General features: G+C 45.4%; 1 protein-coding gene across 2 annotated transcripts in view; it reads right to left on the bottom strand.

Annotated features, from left to right (window-relative positions):
- Positions 1-23,367, bottom strand: part of NUP210 (nucleoporin 210) — a 126,745-nt gene that overhangs the window by 61,931 nt on the left and 41,447 nt on the right. For both annotated transcript variants that reach the window (XM_019495401.2, XM_059715830.1), the window contains 5 exons: positions 23,123-23,278; positions 10,457-10,655; positions 8,707-8,852; positions 1,729-1,950; positions 26-199 (listed from right to left, as the gene is read on the bottom strand). In XM_019495401.2, coding sequence (XP_019350946.2) covers positions 26-199; positions 1,729-1,950; positions 8,707-8,852; positions 10,457-10,655; positions 23,123-23,278 — 897 coding nt within the window. The remainder of the gene's footprint in view (positions 1-25; positions 200-1,728; positions 1,951-8,706; positions 8,853-10,456; positions 10,656-23,122; positions 23,279-23,367) is intronic.

Below are 23,367 nucleotides of genomic sequence, written 5' to 3'. Positions count from 1 at the left end.
CTTTTGTTTCTCCCCTCAAACTTACCACTTGCTTATTCTGTTGCAGCAAAGGGCAGGAAAGATCAAGCTGAGGATTTGCATAAACTGGAGTCAAAGTGAGTCGAGAAGGGGCAGTGCAAATAAGCTTCACAAAAGCAGGTTCAACAGCTGGGAAGGGGTTGGTAATGGTGGGCTTATTTCCAACTGTTAAGGTAATAACCTGTATAGGATAGATGAAAGGGAAGAACTAGTGAGAGAAAGTACCCTATTTCAGATATTTCAGATTTTTTTGACACACAGTTCATGCTCCAATAATATTCCATATCCACTACAGACATGAAATTGAGGATTCATGTGTTTTAAAAGCAGTTCTAGACTACTATAAAACAGAAACTGTCATTCCCTATTCAGAGTTGTTATCAACCTTACAGTACAACAGAAGGCGGCTTTCAGCGCTTCTGAAGACAGCTGTCTAGGATCATCCTGCTACAAGAAGGGAAACCAACAGATATGGAGTTCCTGTAGACATTTTAATAGCTCTAAAAACTTTGTTTTTTCATTCTTCTCACTTCGCCCCTTTGACAGCTTGAAATAAGCTCAGACACTTCAGGCCTTCTGCTTGTTTGCTGCCTATAGCCAGCCTTTATCAGTCCCGTCCACTGATGGGCACTGATTACAACATCACTTAGATGTGCGCATTTCTGTACCTTACTGTCAGTCAGAATAATTACATTCTGAAATAACAAGAACTTGTTGATTTTGGACCCAAATTAGATTTTGTGTGGTGTTCATTGGGGATGCCAGCCAAGCAATTTGTCAACTACATTTTGTAGTGGATAACCCTTGAAAGAGCCTTAGATGGATAGCCAAAATTAAGGCCAAACATGGATGTCATATCTATCTTGCAGTTTTGTCAAGCAAAGAAATTCTCTTCTACTACATACTGGAGAAACAAGAAGTGATGAAACCTTGTCAGTGAATGCAATCATGAGCTGACCACCTGAACCCACAATATTAAAGCGGTGTACCTGAACAATACATTAGCAAGAGTACTTGGACTCCAATTTAACTTGGTCCAGAACTGAAATTTGAATAAACCATTTTATCCCAGGACAAAGAACATTCATTCAGACTTCTTAAGCTTTGTCCCAAGAAAAGGCTCACAGGATAAGTGCAAAGTCTGTCCTGAAACATCTGAAAGTGGGACTGAATGGTTGTCCCGGGTTTGCATCACTGAATCAATGGCATAAAACATGGCACCGCATTTAGTTGAGCACTAAATTCCAACTGGAAGGGCAGTGTTTGTACACACTAATCCCAGGGCATTTCTATTCTGTGACAAACAAAGTCACATCTTTTTTTGTGCCAGATAAATGCAGTCTGTTCCTAGCCTGTTGCAATAATCTTATTCATGGCAAATAAGTCATAACAATTTCTGCTGAATGTATCTTTTTAATAACTGACGATAATAATGATATAAGATATATTTGGCTTCACAATATAGTAAACTATTATATTTTTCTTTATAAAGTAATTTAAAAAAATGCTTAACTCTCAAGACTGGCATCAGATTAAAAAATGCTTAAAAATTACTTAGTCAAGTTTCTTACTGGCTTATTATAGCAACCACTCATCATTTGGAGGCTAGATTTCTTTATCCTAAATCAATCTGGTATTTTCTCAATTGCCTTGACTGAGGACTTGATAGGTGAAAGAAAAAACAAGCCATAAATATCTTAAGGCACTTACTTGTTCTCCTAGACTTTTGCAAAATACTCTAACCCAATGCTGGAAATGATTTCGAGATGTAGGAGGCCCGAATAAGGATAAACTAATGCTTCCTGCATCTTCAGCAGTGATGTTCCTGAAGAATTTTGAAGGTTCTTGCACCCATGGTCTGGGTCCACCTTCAAATAACATGTCTTTAGAAGAACCCAATGTTACTAAGGCAACTGAAGGAGGATCAATAGTCTGGAAATGAACAAAGGATATATTCACAAACATGCATATTAAAACACATATTATACTGTGATTTACTTTGTGTGACATTTTATCATTCCCAGTGGAAATGCCAGCCATCTGATTATTTTCTTGACGTTACTGTTTGTCCAAAGCTTTATAAAAAACTTAAAAAGGCGGTTAAGAACATAGGAATACTAAAACAGATAATTAAAAATAAATTAAACACTCTCTCTGGCATTATTAATATCCACAGAATCCCAACAGAGTTTGAAGAAAAATCTCCAGTAGGTGATAATCAAGTTCTCTTTATACTGAAGTACTCCAAGGAAAAAAAAGAGATGCTGGGTGGGCCCTGGAGCCACTGAAGAAAACAGCACTCTCATATGTTTAAAAACAGTCAGAATTACACCCTCTAACTTTTGAAACTTTCCAACTTGACAGTTATCTCCCAAGTAGAAATGTTTTCCAGAATCTGCACTTTACATGTTTATTTACGTTACTGAATGAAATCAAAGTTTTGAAGTAAGACTTCTAAGAATATTATGCTGAATTATACAGTAATGTACATCTTGGCAAAAATGCATGGGAGATTATGCTTGGCAACTGCTCCTCAGCTCTGGAACTCCCTCCCTTCTTGAGATCTACCAAAGCCTAGCCTGGACATCTTTCAGAAGCACTGCAAGAGTATCCTATTTGGGCAGGCATTCATCAAACAAAGCAGGCCTGAGAGGCTGTTTAGCGGATCTCTGTTTTATTCTGATAATCTAGTAGCCCTGTTGAGTTGTTCTGTTGGGAGTGGCGGCATATAAATCACAAAAGTAAATAAATCTTGTGCCACCATCTCATTGACTTCAATGGAACTGCCTGTGATGTTTATTTACATAGAAACTGGTCCAACATTTGTAATATGTAAATAATAATTTGTTTCAAGTGTTTTACAATCTCATATAAGTATATTAAGATTTACAGGTAAAGGACTGGTACCCAGTATTTTCTAGGACCATGTGGAAACACAAATATAAATACCAGGCATTGTTCTTTTGTTTTTTTGGTTTTTTTTTACTCTACCTCACAGGTTACGCTTTTTCCATAAACTTCCATGTGTTGCCAAAAATGTGGGATTAAATCATGTATGCTGTTGGCTTATGTTCATTCTTCTGTGATAAAACCTTTCACTCTTCTTTATTCTGTGGACCAGTTCATGTGAAATCTCATCCAAACCCCCACCCTCCACCCCTCCCACCAAAAAAACCCACCACAGCAAACTTATTATTCTGAAGACCAGAAATCACAGTTTCAAAAATTCCGTAAAATGGTGATTTTCAAAGTCTTTGACACTGGTAGCTAAATAAGAGGCTAGGAACCGTTAGTCAGGATGCATTTAATAATCCTAGAAGGATCTATTCTTTATCTCTCTACATGCCAGTCATTTTATTGCCTATAGAAGGAGGAATTGTTTTTTTATCCGAAATATAACAAGCTCAAACATTTTTGCACATTTCAGTCTTAATGAGAAAAGATCTTTTATTACGTTCATGATGTCTCAATATTTTTTGACAGTTCAGGTTGTCTGAAACGTATACAAAGAACTCTTCTTGAGGAAGCTTCTTTGATCTGGTACAAGCTCTGTTTATTGCTTCTGTCCCAAACCTGGTACATTCCATTTTATAATCTCACTCCATACTTCAACACCAAGAAATGAAATGCTGTCTTTGATGAATGTAACTTTTCCCAGCTCAGTGGACATCTTTTAATATAATCTCTATATTTACTTGTTTGAACTCTTACATGTCAGTTTAATTATTGAATATATTATCTGCATGAGTGTTGTGTTAAATCTTTAGATTCCAATAGCTTACCTTATTTATCATATGTATGTGTTACTATTTCTGAAATCCACAGCCTCTTTGTTCTGTAATACTACATTGTGCTTTGATTTTAGTTCATGTAGTATTTATAACTGAACAAGAATATTTTATAAATTAAATTGGCATAAAGGACACTACTAATAAAAAAGATGGGATGATTACTGGTAGAGGGGAGGAAATGTTCAGGGGATGGGACAAAGGACCACTTTTGTCTTTTAACTACTCAAATTAAGCCAGATTGGCTGAGTAGAATAAATTGTGACTGATTATAGTGTAATTTCACTTTAGCCAAATTGATACCAGTATTCAGACTGTTGGGATTTTAAGGAAAAATTATTTCTTCCAGAAGCCAAAAATTTTACTATACTAAGATATACCAGCCTTACCTTGTCTGATATCAGTATTTCATTACTAATTATGAGGCTAAACTCATTGCACAGTATTGCTCAGTACTGCCCTTCAATTCAGGATTTTATTTTCTAGGCTTGTGTGAATAGGGAAGGATTCAATTTGGATTCAGCCGATTCAGAGGACAGCAATTTGATTCGGAGATTCAGATCGCTGTCCTGAATTGATTCGGCCGAATCAGCTTTGGAAGATTTGGCGCCGATTCAGATAGGCCAGGGAGAGGCAAGCATAGCCAGGAAGCTCCTTCAGCTGTGCCTGCCTCTCTCCGGGCGGGGGAGCTGCAGGAGAAGCCCCCATGGCTGCCCTGCTTGGTCCCATCTCCCACCCAACCCCAGCCTAGTCCTGGCACTTAAAAAAAAGCCCTGTATTCACTGGCTGCAGGAGTGGTGATTGGGGCCTCTAGGCGCTCATGGCAGAGCCCACCCCCCCAACCCCGTGCAGCACAGGGAAGTGGGGATTTCCCCCCCCACAACTTGGCACCCCTGTGGCAGCTGCCCCATAGCACAGTGGCCTGCCAAGCCACGCCACACCCGTGCCATGGGGCAGCTGCCATGCAGGTGCCAAGCGGGAGGGGGTGGGGAGATCCCTGCTGCCCAGGGGAGCTCTGTCACAAGTCCTCACAGGCCCCCAATCACCGCTGCCAGAACCAGTGAGTGCGGGGCTCTTTTTCTTTTTTTTTTTTTGAAGTTCCGGGAGGCTTGCCTGGGCTGGGCTGGGCTGGGCAGGGGATGGGGCAGCCATTGGGGCTTCTCCTCTGGCTCCTCTAGCTGTGCCTGCCTCTGCCCCAGCAGGGGGAGCCGTGGGGGCTACGCCCTGCTGCTGCTTGCCCAGCCAGCGCTGTGAAGGCGTGGTGTAGGCATGGCTCACTCTGGGCAGTGGCAGGACATAGCATCTGCTCCCAGTGCTGCCACGACCACATCTACGCTGGGAGCAGGGGCTCTGCCCTGTCACCACTTACCAGCTGGTGTGCAAAGCAGGTGCAGCAGCGCTTTGAGTGGGGGCTATGCCCTGCTGCCACTTGCCCACTTCTGCCTGGAGTGAGCCATGCCCGCAGCCCGCCCCAGGTTGGCAAACAGTAGCAGGGAAGAGTGCCCGCTCCCAGCAATGCCGTGCCCACCCTCCTCCTCCCCGAGTAGCATGCTCCCCACCCCGGCTGGGCAGCTTGTCCCAACCCCAGCCCCAATCCCTCCACCCCTCACACCCCTTCCCTCCCAGCTCCCTCAACCCCAACAGATTTACCAGCTGGAGGCAGCTGTCTCAGCTGCATGTTTAGTCTATGGCCGAATCTTTGAAGCGGCCAAATCTTTTCTGAATTGATTCAGCTGCTTTGAATCAATTCAGAGCTTTTACTTGGTCTGCCGATTTGATTAGGATTCAGATTCAGAGATTCGGTCTCTGAATCAGGCTGAATCTCCTCCGAATTGAATCAACTACCAAAGCTTTGCACCGCCCTATTATTTTCCTATTTTGCTTTGTCATCAGTCCACCAATGAAAAATTGTTATTTTTTGCAAGGCTTTTTGCTAAATACAGTAAAAGCTGTTATCCTGCATCTCCCGGGAATGGGGTATGCCGGATAACAAATTATGACAGTTAACTGCGCGGCCCAGGCTGCCACTTCTGCCGCCACGTCTGGGGCTTCCCACCACCCCTCCCGCAGCATTGCCACCCCTCCAGTGGGCCCTGCGGGATAGGGAGGTGGGTCCCGCACAGCCTGGTATGCCTCTAGGCCGTGGGGGCTCGGCAGTGCAACCTGTTTTGCCCTGAGCTGTGGGGGCTCGAAGAAACCGGTAGTGCCATGGTGGGCACTTCCAGTTTCGCTTTATCTTACAAGCCGGCATGCCAGTTAATTGAGAATGCTGGCTTGTAAGATGCTGGTTAACAGAACTTTTACTGTAATAGGTTTGTGCACTGTGACAGGAACTGTAATAAGACAGGCCTGCCTTTCTTTGCTGCTGAGATCATGCACTTGTGACTGCTCTCATTACTAGTTTATTAGGCCAATTGTTAATTATTTTTAAATAGCCAGTTTGAATCTGTGAAGCTCCCCACACCCTCATATCAGAGTGAACTGAGTAGCAACTAATTAACTAAATAGCTATGTTTTGGAGAAGAAAAAGTATATCTAAGTCCTGAATGATTTCATGAACTGATTGTGAAGTCCAAGTCTATTTATAAAACTCTGTGAAGGAGCTGCCATTTAGCTGCACACTTCCTTCATTTGCTTCTCACAGCATCTTCTCATTTCCCATAATTTCACATTATTTTTATTCCTTTTATTGAGATCTGCAGTGCACAGCCCTTGTTTCTTTACTGTGGTTTCCATATTTACTTCTGAAAGATGGAGGCAATTATAGGTGAATTTAGTATTTGTGGAAGTTAAGGAGGAGCCAAGCTAGCTAGAAACAAACTGTCAAAATGGTATGTATGTAAGTCTTCCAGTGCTCACAACCAAACAAATATCTACTATGCCGAACCTTTATTGAGCAGAGAACAGTCTTTTCTGAGTGTTATTGTTTTGCTATATAACTTCAAAAATGGATTACTGAAACAAACTCATTTTCAACCTAGGAAGAAGTGAAAAATGCATCAACTCAGTGGTATTCAACTTCCAGCACATGAAACCATGTCTACCTAGCCTGCAGGCCTCCCTATGTGTCCTGAAATCTAGCTGTGGGGGAGGGGTAGCAATTAACACTGCTATTGCTCCCCTGCCACTGGATTTTCTTGATGGGCCAAATGCCATAGTCCTGTGCATGGGGCCAGGGCTCCAAGCATGATCTAGCATGGGGACCCAGCAAGCATGTGGGGCCAGGCTCAGTGGGTGTGCACCAGATAAGGCCCTGGTCAGGCTGGCAGACATATTGATTAGGCCTGTAGACTGACTGCACACTACTGACCTGGGTCCATGAGGCCAAAAGGCTGGGCATCCCTGCACTAACCCACTGCAGTACACTATCAATTCCTTTATATGCTGTTCAAGCAGATGCCTGAAAAAGAAAAACCTCACAAGATATAAATGTCAGCAGAGAAATCAAATGTCTTTCAGTACCATAGAAAATTAGGGCCAGAAGGGACCTCAGAAGATCTAGTTCAAACCCCTGCTCAAAGCAGAACCATCCCCAACTAGATCATCCCAGTCAAGGCTTTGTCTAGATGAATTTTAAAAACCTCCAAAGACAAGGATTCCACAATCTCTCTGGGGTAACCTGTTCTAGTGGTTCCCACTCTCCCGGTGAGAAAGTTTCATCTAAAATCTAACCTAAACCTCCCTTTCTGCAACTTGAGCTCATTGCTCCTTGTTCTGTCATCTGACACCACTGAGAACAGTCAAGCTCCATCTTCTTTGAAACCACCCTTCAGGTAGTTGAAGGCTGCTATTAAATCCCCCCTCAGTCTTCTCTTCTCCAGACTAAATGAGCCCAGCTCCCTCAGCTTAACCTCATAAGTCATGTGCTGCAGCCCCCTAATCATCTTTGTTGCCTTCCTATGGACTCTCTCCAATTTGTCCACATCCTTTCTGTAGTAGGAAGCCCAAAACTGGACACAATACTCCAGATGTGGCCTCACCGGTGCCAAACAGGTGGGAATAATCACTTCCCTCAATCAGCTGGCAATGCTCCTACTAATGTGGCCTCACATGCCGTTAGCCTTATTGGCAACAAGGACACACTGTTGGCACATATTCAGCTTACTCTCCACTGTAACCAAAAGGTCCTTCCCTGCACAGTTTCTGCTAAGCCAGTCAGTCCACAACCTGTACTGGTGCATGGGATTTTTCCATCCTAAGTGCAGGACTTTGCATTTCTCCTTATTGAACCTCATGAAATTTCTTTTGGCCTCCAATGTGTCCAAGTCTTGCTGAATCATAGTCCTAACCTCCAGCATATCTACTACTTCCCCTAGCTTGGTGTCATCTGCTAACTTGCTGTGGGTACATTCCATCCCATTTTCTAGGTCATTGATGAAGATATTGAACAAAAGCAGTCCTCTGGTTCCTACCAGAGTGTCTTAAGACACTCTCATGGACCCAGAGGAACAGACTTCCACATTCAGTTTCCTTTGTACAAAAATAAAGTTTATTTTCTACCTATGGGGACTTTTTTACCATCTTTAATTTTCCCTAAGCCTGAGGAAGGGTGTATATGCCTGAAAGCTTGCAGAAAAAGACACTTTCTTTTGCGATTTCTTCATTGGTCTAATAAAAGGTATCATCTCTGAACCAAGAGTGCTAGGAGTTTTGCATTTCTTGTTAAAGTCAAGCTATATCGCATCCACTGGTCTCCACACATCCACAGAGCCAGTCATCTTACCATAGTAAATTCAGACGTAAGCATGCACTTACTACTTTTCTAAATCAGAGAGCCGCAGTTACCTAAACCAGGATCATGAGATCATTGTTTCATTTTTACACATAGGTTTCACAATAGAATTGTTACTTAAAAGTTTTAGGAGCAGAAACAAAAGAAAATGTTCAAGTGTATTCTTACTTTTAGTGGCAGATAAGCAGCAATCGTGATGCTAGCACTAAGGTGGACATGACCATGAGTATAACTAACCACAAGCGTTGTATATCCTTGAGCTTCAGCTTTCACTCTGACTCCACTGCAATAGTCAGAAAGTGGCTTCAGTCTCCCTGTCACAGGAAAAAAAAAAGCACATGTACACATTTGGAAACAGCTGACAGTTCTTAAATGCAGCTTCTCAACAATAATACGTATATACTTAGAAGATTCAAAGAATATGTACTCCTGTGACCACAAAGATAAAATGTAACTCATCTAATTTTATTCAATTTATGAATCAGTTTTATCATCAGTTTCAAAACTTTCACCTTACTCAATTATACTTGTTTCATAAACTTCTTTTACTTCCAGATCATTCAAAAGGAAGAGATGGCTCTCTTCTTTAGGGCACAGAGCAATATAATTTGTTCTCTCATTTAGCAGAGTACTTTAAACTTGCTGTTTTAAATTGAAACTGGCTTGTAACTAAGCCCAAATAACATGCATAGTCCACACACTCTTTTCTACATGAACATATGCAATACATCATGCACTAAGTTAATGATTAAGGCTAGGTACAGATATTCAAAAAGCCCGAGGTGGAATTGATTTATGTTGTACAGCTTTCTGTAAGCAGTATAGTTTAGATTGGTAGTGAACACAACACATATTTGCCTTTTGAGGTGAGGGAAATGGGGTGACTAGGTTCTGCCATTTTTAAAACAGTCTGTGTGTGCTGAACTTCTGTTCTGTTATGTGTATAGATTGGTTTCCAAACACATATATCGGTAGGAGTGCAACGGCTCTACCTGGCCTAAGCGTTAAACCTTAAGCTAGATGAAGTCAAGGTATTTCCATTGTATGCTCCTTTTTGCTGAACCATTTTACTTACAGTAACTCAGTACTTACAGTAGATATAGACATTTAAAATAGCTGCTTCTCAGACAAACAGATATCCAGATTTGTCTGGCTCTATAATACAGTCACATAGACTATAAGCCATACAAGACGATGGTTAGAAAGGATTGTGGCCATACCTCATTTTGAGGCAGGAAACACAAAGTGAAAAGACTCGGCCAGGTGGCACAGAAGTCTTACTGACAAATTTGGAAGATGCACATCTTGTACTCTGGCAAAAAAATTCTATAATGGGTGACAATAGCTAGGAATATACCTGACGAAATGAATGCTTAAAGCTTAAGAACAGAAGTGTTCTGGTACTGCTGACAAAATATAAAAAAGTTCCCAGCACCACTTCTCCCAAAAACAGACTAACAATCAGGGGGCAGATGGGTTAATGGAATTAAAAGAGACCGTACCACTCCTTAGTCAAATCTGCTCTATTTGAGAGTCTGGTTGCATCACATTAGGGCCACAGTTCATATGCTTATTTATTAAATGTGAGGAATCAATCAGGTGTGGTATAGCTAATATAGTGCAAAAATAGTAAAGTTATGTGCAAGTCTGCACATGCCAGCATGCTAGGTGTATTTATTATTACAGCTTTTGGAATACTCAGAAATGCTAAGAAAAGAAGAAAAATGCCACACCATAAAAAGAGGGCATCTTAAAAATAGAGAGATATCGAACTACTTTATCTCTTCATTTGAAGTTGGACATCCTCTGCTAATTTTCTATACAACCACTGAAACAGAAATTACAAGTAGGTAAAGGACTTCTATTTGTACCATCTCTGTTTTGTAAATTGAACTAAATGCATCTTTTCTAAAATCACCTTGAAGCGGTTTGAACACACCACGGTTGTCTACCTCCACAACTAAATCAAAATGCGAACAATCGCTCAGTGTGACCATCTCACTGGTTTCAACATTCATTAGACCATTAATCCTCAGGGGTAGCTCCAATATCTGACCAACACGTGCCTCAACTTGACATGGTGTGAACTCCATGCCACTAGGTTCAGTTACATATACCTGAGGGAGACAAGAAACAAAGATGTAAGACAGGCTGCATGAAACCAGTTATAAAAGAAGATGGAGACAGGAAGGCTTAAGTCCCAGTCATTATGCCTTCCCCTACAATTCCTCAGTATTCTTAACTCTCTCAAAGACATCTCAACACAATCAACGTTCCTCTGACTAAGGAGGGCAGGAAACAATGCTCTACCTATACACTTCCAGTGCTTGTCTGTCTGCCACAAAGACATCCAAAAGCAATGGTTCTCAACTTTTTTTTTTTTTTTTTTTTTTTTTTTTTTAGGTGCAAGGCACCTCATTTCAAAAACTAATTTATTACAGTGCTTACCTCCTTGCCAAGGGGCCAAGCAGTAGGGCTGTGCGAAATTTCGATGGGTGTTTCACTTGAAAGCTATTTTGACATGTTTCAAGCTCAAAACAGTGAAATTGAAATGAAATGAAATGAAAGGCTTCAAAACAGCTTTGAAACAAGATGAGAGCACTCGAAATGTTTCAAAAGTTTCAAAACACTCTGAGTTTCAAATCCGGGCTTGCTTGAAGCTAAACAGAAACTAAAGAGAGGGAGGGGGAAAAGGGGGAAAGGACTGTTCTGATATTGACTGTGTAGCTGGCCAGTGACTGTGATCCTTCCCTGAGATCCCTTCCAATCCCAGTGCTCTGGGGGAGGGACAGAAAAACAGCATAAAAGGCATTGCTTGAACAGATCTTTCTCTGTGCCTTCACACTTACAAGTGATACAGTTTTGCTCTGAACAGGTTGAGGTGCAGTTTCCCAGAAACCCCTGCACCTATCTCCTTGAAACTTGATAGGCTTTGTGGCCTCAGCAGGGCTACCATCTCTGCTGTCTTCATTCAAATCAGGAAAGAAATGACAAAGTTATAGGCATTCCCCATTATAGTCTATGGGCAAAAATGTCGAAACATGTCAAAACAGCGAAAAAGTGTTGACAAAACGAAATGGAACAATGCTTTGAAACAGCAAAACAAAACACTGTCCCTTCAAAATGGCAAAACAGAAATCGAAATGAAACTGTGCTGTTTCACACAGCCCTACCAAGCAGCACCCAGGTGAAGATGAGCCTGAGTCTGCACTACTCACACCTATGCTCACTTTTCAAAAGATCTCCTGGTATCCCAGCTGTGCATCAGCTCCATAGCTGAGAATCACTAGCCTAGAGAGTGCCTAGAAACATCCTCTAAAATTAAGACTCTTCCTTCATACTGGCCCAAGTCCCTACCAGACTAAAGAGCTTTTTCATGAACTTGTCAAGTTTGCATTCTGTGGATTCACTGCCTATTCTGTGCCCCCCCAACTACCAAATCTATTAAAATATAAAATGACCCCGACTAAAAGATGACCCCTCCCAATAATCAGATTCTATATGGACATTTTATAAATTTGGGATAATTTTCCAAGTAGAGAATCTAATTATTGGAAATTTGCTTTGAATTTGTCCCTTTCCCACTGCTATAGCAGGAAAAGTAAATTTGGGGGTTACGTAGCCCCGTTGCCCTCTGCCTCCCTCCAACTTGTTCCCCCTGCAACCCCTTCCCCACTCCTTATGGTCAGAACCTACTGTCCCTGGGCACGTAGAAGTAAAAGGCAAATTTGAAAACACTGACTTTGAAACAAAACAGACTTAACTCACCCAGAGTTGATGCATGTTGCCTTTTTTTTTTTAAACTACTGCAGGTTTTGGCACATCATAAACAAATTTTAAGTAGCACTTTTGCTCCTACTTCTGTACAATATAAACTATGAATGACATTAGTCCAAAGCCAAAAGACTCATGATTTACCATACAGCTCATTGGGCTGGGCGCCAGCAGAGGCCATAAAGTTTCAAGCCACGGCAACCCCACAGCTCAGCACTGCTCAGTATGTGTGTGTACTCCAGAAACCACCCCACAAAGGATCCGTGTGCTAATTAGCCCCTTCACTCCTGACTGGAACCAGGTGTTCTTGTTACAAGTCCTGGGATCCTCCAAAAAGATTACATGCAGATGAGGGGCAGGGTAACTTGGTACAGCTTTAGGCCACACTAATCATATGCACCAGGCTTAGAGAACCTGGGAACCACCAGCGGGAAGGAGAGGAGGCAGCACACGTGTGTCCCGCACGCACGTGTGCCCTTTTTACCAACCAACTGACCGGAGGCGGCGGTGGCGGCAGCAGCAACAGAGGAATCGGCAGAGGGGGCAGCAGCAGCTGATCCCCTGAAGGTAAGTGGGGCGGAGGGACCCGGCACCGCTGAGCCGGATCTGGAGGGGGAGCCCCCCGGGTCCCATATAGCTGAACCGGTAGGGAGCCGCGCTTCCGAGCCGCGCGGCGCGAACAGAGCGCGCAAACAGGCACACTCTGTAAGAGCACGCCGGCGTTTGCGTGGGCGTTCGCGCCGGAGGGCGGGCCAGGAGTGGGACTCCTGTAGGGGTAGGGCGTAGACACCGCACAGGTCTACAAACAGTAGCTTGTAGAATGGTGTCTACGAGGAGTGCTGCTAGGGCCTCTGCCCAGGGGGACAAGGCTACCCGGGGCAGGTCTGAGGCCTCCACCCAGACCGAGCCCATGGGGGAGCTGGTGTCCCCCTACCTCCTGGCCTGTGGGGTATCCCCAGCAGGGCCGGGGGGGGCAGAGATTGGGGGCCCCCACACCTGTCTGGCAGGTGCCCGTCTTAGGGCTCTGGAGGCGCAGGTGAGGGAGCTCCGGGAGGAGGTTAGCAGGATGAGGGGGATCAGGGAGGCGGAGGACGAAATTGATAGTTATTTCCTTTCCCTGCAGGACCAGGCACCAAAGGAAGAAGCACCCCGGGGAATACCCTCCACAGCAGAGTGGCAGACAGTCACAGCCAGGACCGGAGCAGCACGCAGCAAACCAGTACCAGTTTCTCCAGTCCGACTGGTGAACAGGTACAAGGCCCTGGCGACCCTGCAGGAGATGGAAGGGGAGGAGGACACCCTTGAGCAAGAAGAAACACCATGTTCTTCACACTCCAAACAGATCAAGAGATCCACGATGATCCAGAGGAGGAGGCAACAAGTGCTCGTCATAGGAGACTCCATCCTGAGAGGTACGGAAGGACCCATCTGTCGCCAGGACCCCTCGGCACGAGAGGTATGCTGCCTCCCTGGAGCAAAGATTCGGGATGTGACGGAGGTAATCCAGGCCAGGATCAAGCCCACCGATTATTACCCCATGGTCCTAGTCCATGTGGGTACTAATGATGCGGCCAGGAGAACCCCCGATCACCTGATGGCGGACTACTGTGCTCTGGGTGGCGTGCTGAAGGAGTTCGGTGCCCAGGTGGTATTCTCTTCCATCCTACCAGTGACCGGACGAGGAAGACGGCAGGAGAACTGCATCAGAGAGACCAACTGGCGGCTTTGGCAGTGGTGTCCCGAGGCAGGCTTCGGCTTCCTGGACAATGACCCGCACATCATGACGAGGGACATGCTCAGCTGGGATGGGCTTCACCTGTCCCCCAAAGGTAAGCGTGTGTTTTCTACTAGGTTGGCGGATCTCCTCCGGCGGGCTTTAAACTAGGCTCGTCGGGGGGAGGGGAGTACGAGGGCAGGGGAAGCTGTGGACCACCAAACCATGTGGCACCCACAAGGACAGCCCAGCCTGAAGAAGGAGAACATTGGGAACCTGAAAGCCATGGGGAGGCCAGCACTACAGAACAGGTAAGAAACAAGAAGGTAAGAAACAATGGGCCCATTGGGACTGGGAGCGGGGGGGCAGCAAAGGCACCAGTCGCAGGGCTCAAGTGCCTATATACTAATGCTAGGAGCATGGGGAACAAGCAGGATGAACTAGCGCTCCTGCTTGCATTAAACACCTATGACTTAGTGGGGCTAACAGAGACTTGGTGGGATTCATCCCATGACTGGGCGGTACATATTGAGGGCTATAGATTGTATAGAAAGGACAGGTCGGGGAAGAAAGGGGGGGGGGGGGTTGCACTTTATGTCAGTGAGCAATATACATCAACCCTCATCAAGACAGAAACCGAGGTTGAGGAAGTAGAAGGATTGTGGGTTAGGCTACATGGGGGGCAAGGAGAAAGGGATTTGGTGGTAGGGGTCTGCTACAGACCCCCACACCAAGGGGAAGAAATAGATGCGGGGCTCCTGAGGCAACTCTCGGAGACCATAAAAGCTAAAGAGGCGGTAGTCATGGGGGACCTAAACTACCCGGACATCTGCTGGGAGACGCAGACAGCAAGGTCCCATCGCTCACGCAGGTTTTTAACTTATGTACAGGACCTCCACCTGACACAGGAGGTGCATGGTCCCACTAGGGGGAATGCCATACTGGATCTGGTATTGGCAATGGGAGATGACATGATAGGGGACCTCCAGATCGGTAGCCATTTGGGAGACAGTGATCACCTTATAATAGAATTCAACATAAGACGGCGAGCGGGTAAGTTAACTAGTAGGGTGAAAGTGCTAGACTTTAGGAAAGCTGATCTCAATGCACTCAGGCGATTAGTCAAGGAAGCACTGCAGAGTAGGAGTTTTGATGGGATGGGAGCCCAAGAAGGGTGGCTGTGCCTAAAGGAAACGATCCTTCGGGCACAAAGCAAGACCCGCAAGCAAAAGAGGGAAAGGGGCCAGGAGGCTTCCATGGCTGACCAGAGAAATCCAGAGCAGCCTAAGGGCCAAAAGGGGAGCACATAAGAAGTGGAAACAGGGTGAGATCACTAAAGATGAATATACCTCCTCTGCTCGTGCTTGTAGGGAGGCAGTTAGGCGGGCCAAAGCTACCATGGAGCTGAGGATGGCAACCCAAGTAAAGGACAACAAGAAATTGTTTTTTAGATATATTGGGAGTAAAAGGAAGGCCCAGGGAGGAATAGGACCGCTGCTAAATGGGCAGAAACAATTGGTGACAGACAGGGGGGACAAGGCTGAACTCCTCAACAAGTTCTTTGCCTCAGTGTTCCTAAATGAGGGGCATGACAAGTCTCTCACTGGGGTTGTAGAGAGGCAGCAGAAAGGCGCCAGACTTCCATGCATAGACCCTGAGATGGTGCAGAGTCACTTGGAAGAACTGGATGCCTTTAAGTCAGCAGGCCCAGATGAGCTCCATCTGAGGGTGCTGAAGGCACTGGCTGACATCATTGCAGAGCCACTGGCGGGAATATTCGAATGCTCGTGGTGCATGGGCCAAGTCCCAGAAGACTGGAAAAGGGCTAACGTGGTCCCCATTTTCAAAAAGGGGAGGAAGGAGGACCCGGGCAACTATAGGCCAGTCAGTCTCAGCTCCATCCTTGGTAAAGTCTTTGAAAAAATTATCAAGGCTCACATTTGTGAGAGCCCAGCAGGGCAAATTATGCTGAGGAGAAACCAGCATGGGTTTGTGGCGGGCAGATCGTGCCTGACCAACCTAGTCTCTTTCTATGACCAGGTTACAAAACGCCTGGACACAGGAGGAGGGGTGGATGTTGTATACTTAGACTTCAGGAAGGCCTTCGATACGGTATCCCACCCCATACTGGTGAACAAGTTAAGAGGCTGTGATGTGGATGACTGCACGGTCCGGTGGGTGGCAAATTGGCTAGAGGGTCGCACCCAAAGAGTCGTGGTAGATGGGTCGGTCTCGACCTGGAAGGGTGTGGGCAGTGGGGTCCCGCAGGGCTCGGTCCTTGGACCGATACTCTTTAATGTCTTCATCAGCGACTTGGACGAGGGAGTCAAATGTACTCTGTCCAAGTTTGCAGATGACACAAAGCTATGGGGAGAAGTGGACACGCCGGAGGGCAGGGAACAGCTGCAGGCAGACCTGGATAGGTTGGACAAGTGGGCAGAAAACAACAGGATGCAGTTCAACAAGGAGAAATGCAAAGTGCTGCACCTAGGGAGGAAAAATGTCCAGCACACCTACAGCCTAGGGAATGACCTGCTGGGTGGCACAGAGGTGGAAAGGGATCTTGGAGTCCTAGTGGACTCCAAGATGAACATGAGCCGGCAGTGTGACGAAGCCATCAGAAAAGCCAATGGCACTTTATTGTGCATCAGCAGATGCATGACAAATAGGTCCAGGGAGGTGCTACTTCCCCTCTATCGGGCGTTGGTCAGACCGCAGTTGGAGTACTGCGTGCAATTCTGGGCGCCGCACTTCAAGAAGGATGCGGATAACCTGGAGAGGGTACAGAGAAGGGCAACTCGTATGGTCAAGGGCCTGCAGACCAAGCCCTACGAGGAGAGACTAGAGAAACTGGACCTTTTCAGCCTCCGCAAGAGAAGGTTGAGAGGCCACCTTGTGGCTGCCTATAAGTTCATCACGGGGGCACAGAAGGGAATTGGTGAGGATTTATTCACCAAGGCGCCCCCGGGGGTTACAAGAAACAATGGCCACAAGCTAGCAGAGAGCAGATTTAGACTGGACATTAGGAAGAACTTCTTCACAGTTCAAGTGGCCAAGGTCTGGAACGGGCTCCCAAGGGAGGTGGTGCTCTCCCCTACCCTGGGGGTCTTCAAGAGGAGGTTAGACGAGTATCTAGCTGGGGTCATCTAGACCCAGCACTCTTTCCTGCTTATGCAGGGGGTCGGACTTGATGATCTATTGAGGTCCCTTCCGGCCCTAACATCTATGAATCTATAAGGTGGGGGAGAGAGGGACTCTGGGTGAGCTGTGTGGGGCCCTATTTGGTGATATCTGTCAGACATTTAAGGCTGTCCTTGTATACAAATGTAAGATGAAGAGATTTTTCCACCATGCCGATTAGGCATAAAAATTGTGTCTAGTATTCAAGTAAATATAGTAGCTTTTAAGATGTTCAGCATTTTCTCCCCCTACAGACACTGCCTGATACTGGTAGGTGGCATCTAAGCTAAAGTTTCACTGGTATAAGGGCTCGAGACAAATGACCAGTGAAGGGAAGTCTCAGCTGACTTTCAAACAGGAAAGGAGATAACAGCAATGTGTAGAAAGAACTCTAGCAGGGATTCCATGGGAGATTTAAATTATTTTATTTATATTTATGTTGCTGACAGAATATTTAAGGGACACTTTTTAAACAGTGTATTGATATGAGATTGTTGCGTTTCAGATTTCCTTCCAGCTGAAAAGAACAAATTAAATAAAACAAATCAATAAGCAACTTTTATTTACAGAAGTAATCATTCTGTATGAAGTACTATCAAAACACCCATAGGTTTAGTGTTGGAAGTAAAACAGGCAGCATCAGGTCCTAGAAGCTCAGATTGTTCAGAAGTTTTATATAGAAAATGTACATAGAGATACATCAACCCAAATGATGACAGGCCCTTGTGACCCTATTAGTTGCTGCTCTAATTTAATAGTTTCTTGCTAATGTTAAAGAATCCATCATAGTTGGATTGAATATTTGATAACAATTGCTGTGATCAATTTTTTTTCATTTGCAGTGTCTAACACTTAAAACCATCTGCCAATAGCTCTAGGGTAAGTTGTTGGACCATATGGTACGGTGTTAAAATTGTAATATTCACAGAATATAATTAACTATTCTTAGAAACTTGAACATCAAGGTCAGAAGACAAAGCTCCTTACCTCAAACATAAAATTTACTCCAAATCAAATCCATTGCTTAACATATAAGCACAGTTGTTTAATGCCTTTAAAAGTGAGCTACTTAGTTCTGAAAGCTCTAAGTACCGTTTTCAAAGGTCACACGATAAGAAGCATTTTCTTTAGTTACAATTTCAAATACAAGTAAAAGCTTGCAGGCAAATAATGTTTTAAATTAAAAACAGTATTTCCCAACTTCCTGCTGGTAAGTATCATGTTGCTAAGAAGTATCATCTTTGGGATACAGCTCACTGGAGGTGCAATATCCAGAGCAAGACTGTAAACTAGTTTCACAGATTAAACAACCATAGCAACAATGTTTAAAAACAATTACGGTAAATGTCATTTGAACCATATTTTATGGAACTGTCATAGTTCATTTGAAACAGAACAATGACATGCTGATGCATCCAGTTATGGATGTACTGGTATGCAGAAAGACTTTTTCAAATGTTTTGAAATATTTTTTTCCCCCCAAACACTCATGTTGCCAGAACAAAAGGGTGGCTGTTTAAATGGCTCTCTTCTTTACAGGGACAAAATTAGAGACTGGGACAAGCAGATCCTTTCTAGAGCTCCTTCCAAAAGGACTGAGGCATCAAAAATGCAATATGGCACCTACAGAACTTCAGCTATGTTATGCTACAGAGAGCCTAAAAACAATGACTTATTTTGGGACGTCAAATCTGTAATATTAATCCAATCAGTTCACTCCACATTAGTTTCTAAACTACACCTGTGTGTCCTGGAAGGCAAGTGTACTTTTCCTTGATCTGCAAATGCTTTTAATAGATCAAATGCCATTTTCCTTCAGAGACTGAGAACATCACCTCCCATAAGATTGAGAGGTTGCTTAACAGCTGGGTCTCTAACTAGGGATCTGTTTGGCATTGTAGCAGGCACTAAGACATGCCTGCTTCTTGAGGCTGAAGAAGCCTGGCCAGGGACCTCTACAGGCCAAACCGAGCTCCCCAGCTGCAGATTGCCAGGGTAACAGCCTAAGGGAGTAATGGGCCACACCTGCAGACATCATCTGACCGGCAGGAGGCAGGGTTCGGGGATATATAAAGTGAGGCTGTAGCTAGCAGACACGCACTCTCACCCTGGCAACTGACAGGGAAGGAGCTCCTGCCTGCTAAATCTACTTCAGATCTGGTGCTGCCTGCCCAGCTACTGCCTGCTCTGTTATCTAGGTGTTACATACCAAAGGGAGTCTCCCAGGTACCTAGATAGGGGCATGTTACTCCGAGTGGAAGTTTATTCTCTTAAAGGGCAAAAGATCTGGTAGAGTCCAGAGGGGGGCAGCTGGAAGGGCACAGAGTCAGGCATCTGAGATAAAGGCGCAGAAAGCCAGTCGCTAGAGAACTTGGTGCCTGTGGGTTGCAAAGGAACAGGAGCCAGAGGCCTCAATGCCAGGGGCGTATAGAACTGACGATGGTAGTAACACCTGCGAGGCATGGGACACACCTAGGACAGGTTGGAGCATGTATGCACCGCTCAGTATAGCTGGGTACATGAAGGGCAGCCTGCCACCTAATGAACAACTGAATTATTTATTAACAAGGCGTGGCAGATGAGGTAGGCAGGCACACTGCCCAAGACAAGTGGGTAGGCTGATGCAGAGTTTGGCCTTAGGGTGGTCCCCTGTCACAGACATAAACAAATATATGCTGGGTAAAGATGTCATGTTGACCATATAATGCACAAAGAATCTGTGACTGATCTGACTGTCTAACTTGTAGCTTGTGGGTGCATCCAAACATGTGTGCACATGTGTCTTGCAGCATCTCAAAGCATTTTGAGACACTGCAAGAGGCATGTGCAGGAATAAGAAAACATTCCCTGCGCTGGAAATCTGCGGCGCAGGGGCAAAATTAGACCCCTGGATATCCGGGGGTCAAAATCAAAAACGAAAAAAAAACCGCAGAGAAAAGAAGCGGGGCAGGGCACAGTCCTGGACCGTGTCCTGAGGCAACCGGAGACTGGGTCCTCCACAGAGACGCTCTGGTAGCAGCCAGAGCATCTCTATGGCTGGGCTTTGCCCTGGTGCTGAAGCCACAGGGAGCGGGAGCTGAGCTCCAGTGCCAGTAAGTACAGGGTGGGGGGGTTGGAGGAGGGGGGAGGGGAGCATGGGGGAGACCCCTGCTGGCCCCGCCTGCTTCCCCAGCCCTCCCCTGTCCCCCCGATCCCTGCCCCTTGAGCCCCCCCCCCGATTCCTGCCCCACCTCCTGCCTGCCCCCGAGTCCCTCCATCACTGCTTTGCCTAGTCCCACCCTCCCAATCCCTGCCCCGTCTGGCCCTACTCCCTGACTGCCCTGAGGCCCCCCCCCCCCCCAATCGCTGCTCCTCTTGGCCGCAGCACCCCGACACTTAAAAAAAAACAGTAGCAGCTGCTGTCAGGGTCACTGTGGGACCTCCTCACACATCACGGGGCTGGGAGACCACTGCAGCAGCCCCAGCCTGGGCCCCGTGCTGCGTGGGGGGGCTTCTGCCAGGAATCCCCAGAGCCCCTGCTACTGCCGGTGAGTAGAGGCTTTTTTCCCCCCCACCCCTTTTTTTTTCTTTTAAGTGCTGGAGGCTGGGGTAGGGGGGCCAGGGGAGCAAGTGGGGGTGGGGCATGTGGGCCCTGTGTGTGTGGGGGGGGTGGAGGTAGCCCCTGTCAGGGGCAGCAAAACATAGGTATTTAGAATTCACTTTATGATGATGACAGAGACACCAGTAGGCTTCCAAATGGCTCTAACACTATATATTGATAAAACATTGCCCAACTGATGGCTGTCTTTGTGTGTGTGTGTGCGCGCACGCACGCACGCACGCACGCACACACACACCCCTCTATCTCTAGAGAGAGAGAGAGGTCTTTTGTTTCAATTGTGGAGGAACATGGATTTGAGGGCATTTTACAGACTGACTTTAGGATTTTTTTTTAATCAGGGATTTTTCAGTTTTCCAATAGGGAACACCAAAATTCCTGCTAGGGAGGCCAGTGGCAGGACCCTGCCTGCTCAGAGCTGGCACCTTGGACCCAGCTGGAAGTGGCTGACCTGGCCAATTAGGGGTAGATGTTCACACTAAGAACATCTTCCAGGTGATAGCTGCCCAGATGGCCAGGCAGGGGGCACACGTGGCAGTAGTGCCACACAAAGGCCAATTTTGTAGCCACAGCCCACTGGTAGCTGGCCCAGAGGGGCAGATGCCTCTACTGGCTGTGCAGTCCCCATCTGGGTCTGGCAGGTGCACAGCAGGTCACAGCCAGGCAGCAGCCCCCACTGCCAGACTGCTACAGTGGGTAAAGGGTGTAGGGAACTCTCAGGGCTGCTTCCACAGTCCAGCTGGCACAAGGGGTTGTGTCTTCAGGTAACAATTGGCTGGGCCCCAGGAGCTACTGAGAGCAAGTAGCCCTGAGCTACTTGCCAGGGCAGCTTTTTATACTGCTGGGGCCAGGACAGGGCAGCTTTTTATACTGCTGGGGACAACACAAGTGCTGGCCCTGGGCTCTAGCTCCCCCTGGCTGCAGATCCAGGAGGAGCCAGGCAGGGTTATTTTCCCCAGGTGGCACAATTTGTCCCACACCAAAGTGCATGTCCAGGTACATACGCTGAGGCAAAAAGCCCTGGCTCAAATTTGAACCGCTTCTATTTGAGCTGCTGCAAATGCACATGCCCGCATGTGTGGACATGCCCTGCGAGTTCAAGAGCAAGCTTTTAAGTCAAGCTTTTGTTCCAAATCTTAGGTTGTTAAAAACAAAGTAGAAGTGTGGCTTTAAATGCCTCAGGGGTATAGGTTGTAGCCATGTTGGTCTAAGGACATAGGCAGACAAGATTCTTTGGGTAAATCTGATATTCAGACCATGCTCATGCTTCAGTAGCTATATTTCACTCAGACAGATGTAGACAAAAGTGTCTTCATTTTAGCCCCAGTGCAGCACGCTATGTAAGCTTGTGCTAAGTGGCATGCTGCTTTGAGGCCTTTATTCTTTCCACCACTAGCAGAACTGCACAGCAGTTTGAATATGTGAAGATCATCACTATAACTGAGGTAAGAAGACTAAAATTAAACAAGACAGAATTTGACCAGCACTCCCTCTCTCTTGTGGATAATGCTATTAAGTGTTATACTTTATTATCTCAGGTTACTATGCATGGCATCTCAGTCTTACTAAGATTAAAGCAGTCATACAACTTCAGTTAAGCAACAGGAAGGAGCATTTTTGTCCCCCACAACTGAAAGTTTCCTAAGCTACATAAAATGCTAAAGAAGAAGCATTCAAAGTTATGGAAGATCCATAACAAGCATAAAATAGAGACACATCTTTCTCATTTGCTTCCAGCTACAGTGATCCTTTGGTAGGTTGGCTGCATATACTGATCCTAAATTTTTACATTAGGTCACTAATCCAGGCTATCATCATCCTAGAAAAATATGGAGGTGCAGTTTACAGGAGTTTTGAAAGCCCCTGCATTCATAGTTTCACTATCAGCTACTTAAGGGATTGAGTTTTTGGTATATAAATTATCTTGTGTGAGTTTGCAAAATTCTGGCCTTTTGCCTTTGAATGGAAGTTCCTAATCACCTGGATAGTATCTTCTACCATTGTATATATATATATAAAGGAGAACCCCCTCCCCTCTCAGACCTCTCCCAGAAAGCATTTTTGTTTAAACTTTCCTGAATCAGATTGTGGGCCTCCACCTTGTACTGTTCATTACCATATTTTATAGGAAAACTTCAAATTAAGATAATTAGCGTTTAAGAGGAGGCTCTGGTAGTGTGAGCTGACTATCTGCCTGATCCAGCGTATGGCAGCAACACTCTGTGAGACTGCTCTGTTTCTTCACTGATAGCTCTACTTGTCTTTAGAAGCCACAAAGAAAGCATCTTTCAGAAGTGAACACAGAAAATATTGCTTACCTTCATTTCTCCATAGTGTAGTGGGTTCTGAACATCATTTGCCTGTATAATACTGACACCAATGTCACTCCCAGTTGTCATTACTCCTTTGACTGTTACTGTAGCAACAGCTTGGTTAGAATAAGACCAACTGAAGTTTCCACTTCCACCATGAGCCTAAAATGTAGAGAGAAAATTATTTAGCCATACTAAGATAGCATTCTGTTCTCTTGCTTATTGTCCATCAAACTATCATATTTTGATGT

Source organism: Alligator mississippiensis, chromosome 12 (assembly GCF_030867095.1).
Source record: "Alligator mississippiensis isolate rAllMis1 chromosome 12, rAllMis1, whole genome shotgun sequence".
NCBI classification, from domain to species: domain Eukaryota; kingdom Metazoa; phylum Chordata; order Crocodylia; family Alligatoridae; genus Alligator; species Alligator mississippiensis.
The sequence above is the reverse complement of the archived record's forward strand: the minus strand, read 5'-3'. Positions and strand labels throughout refer to the sequence as shown.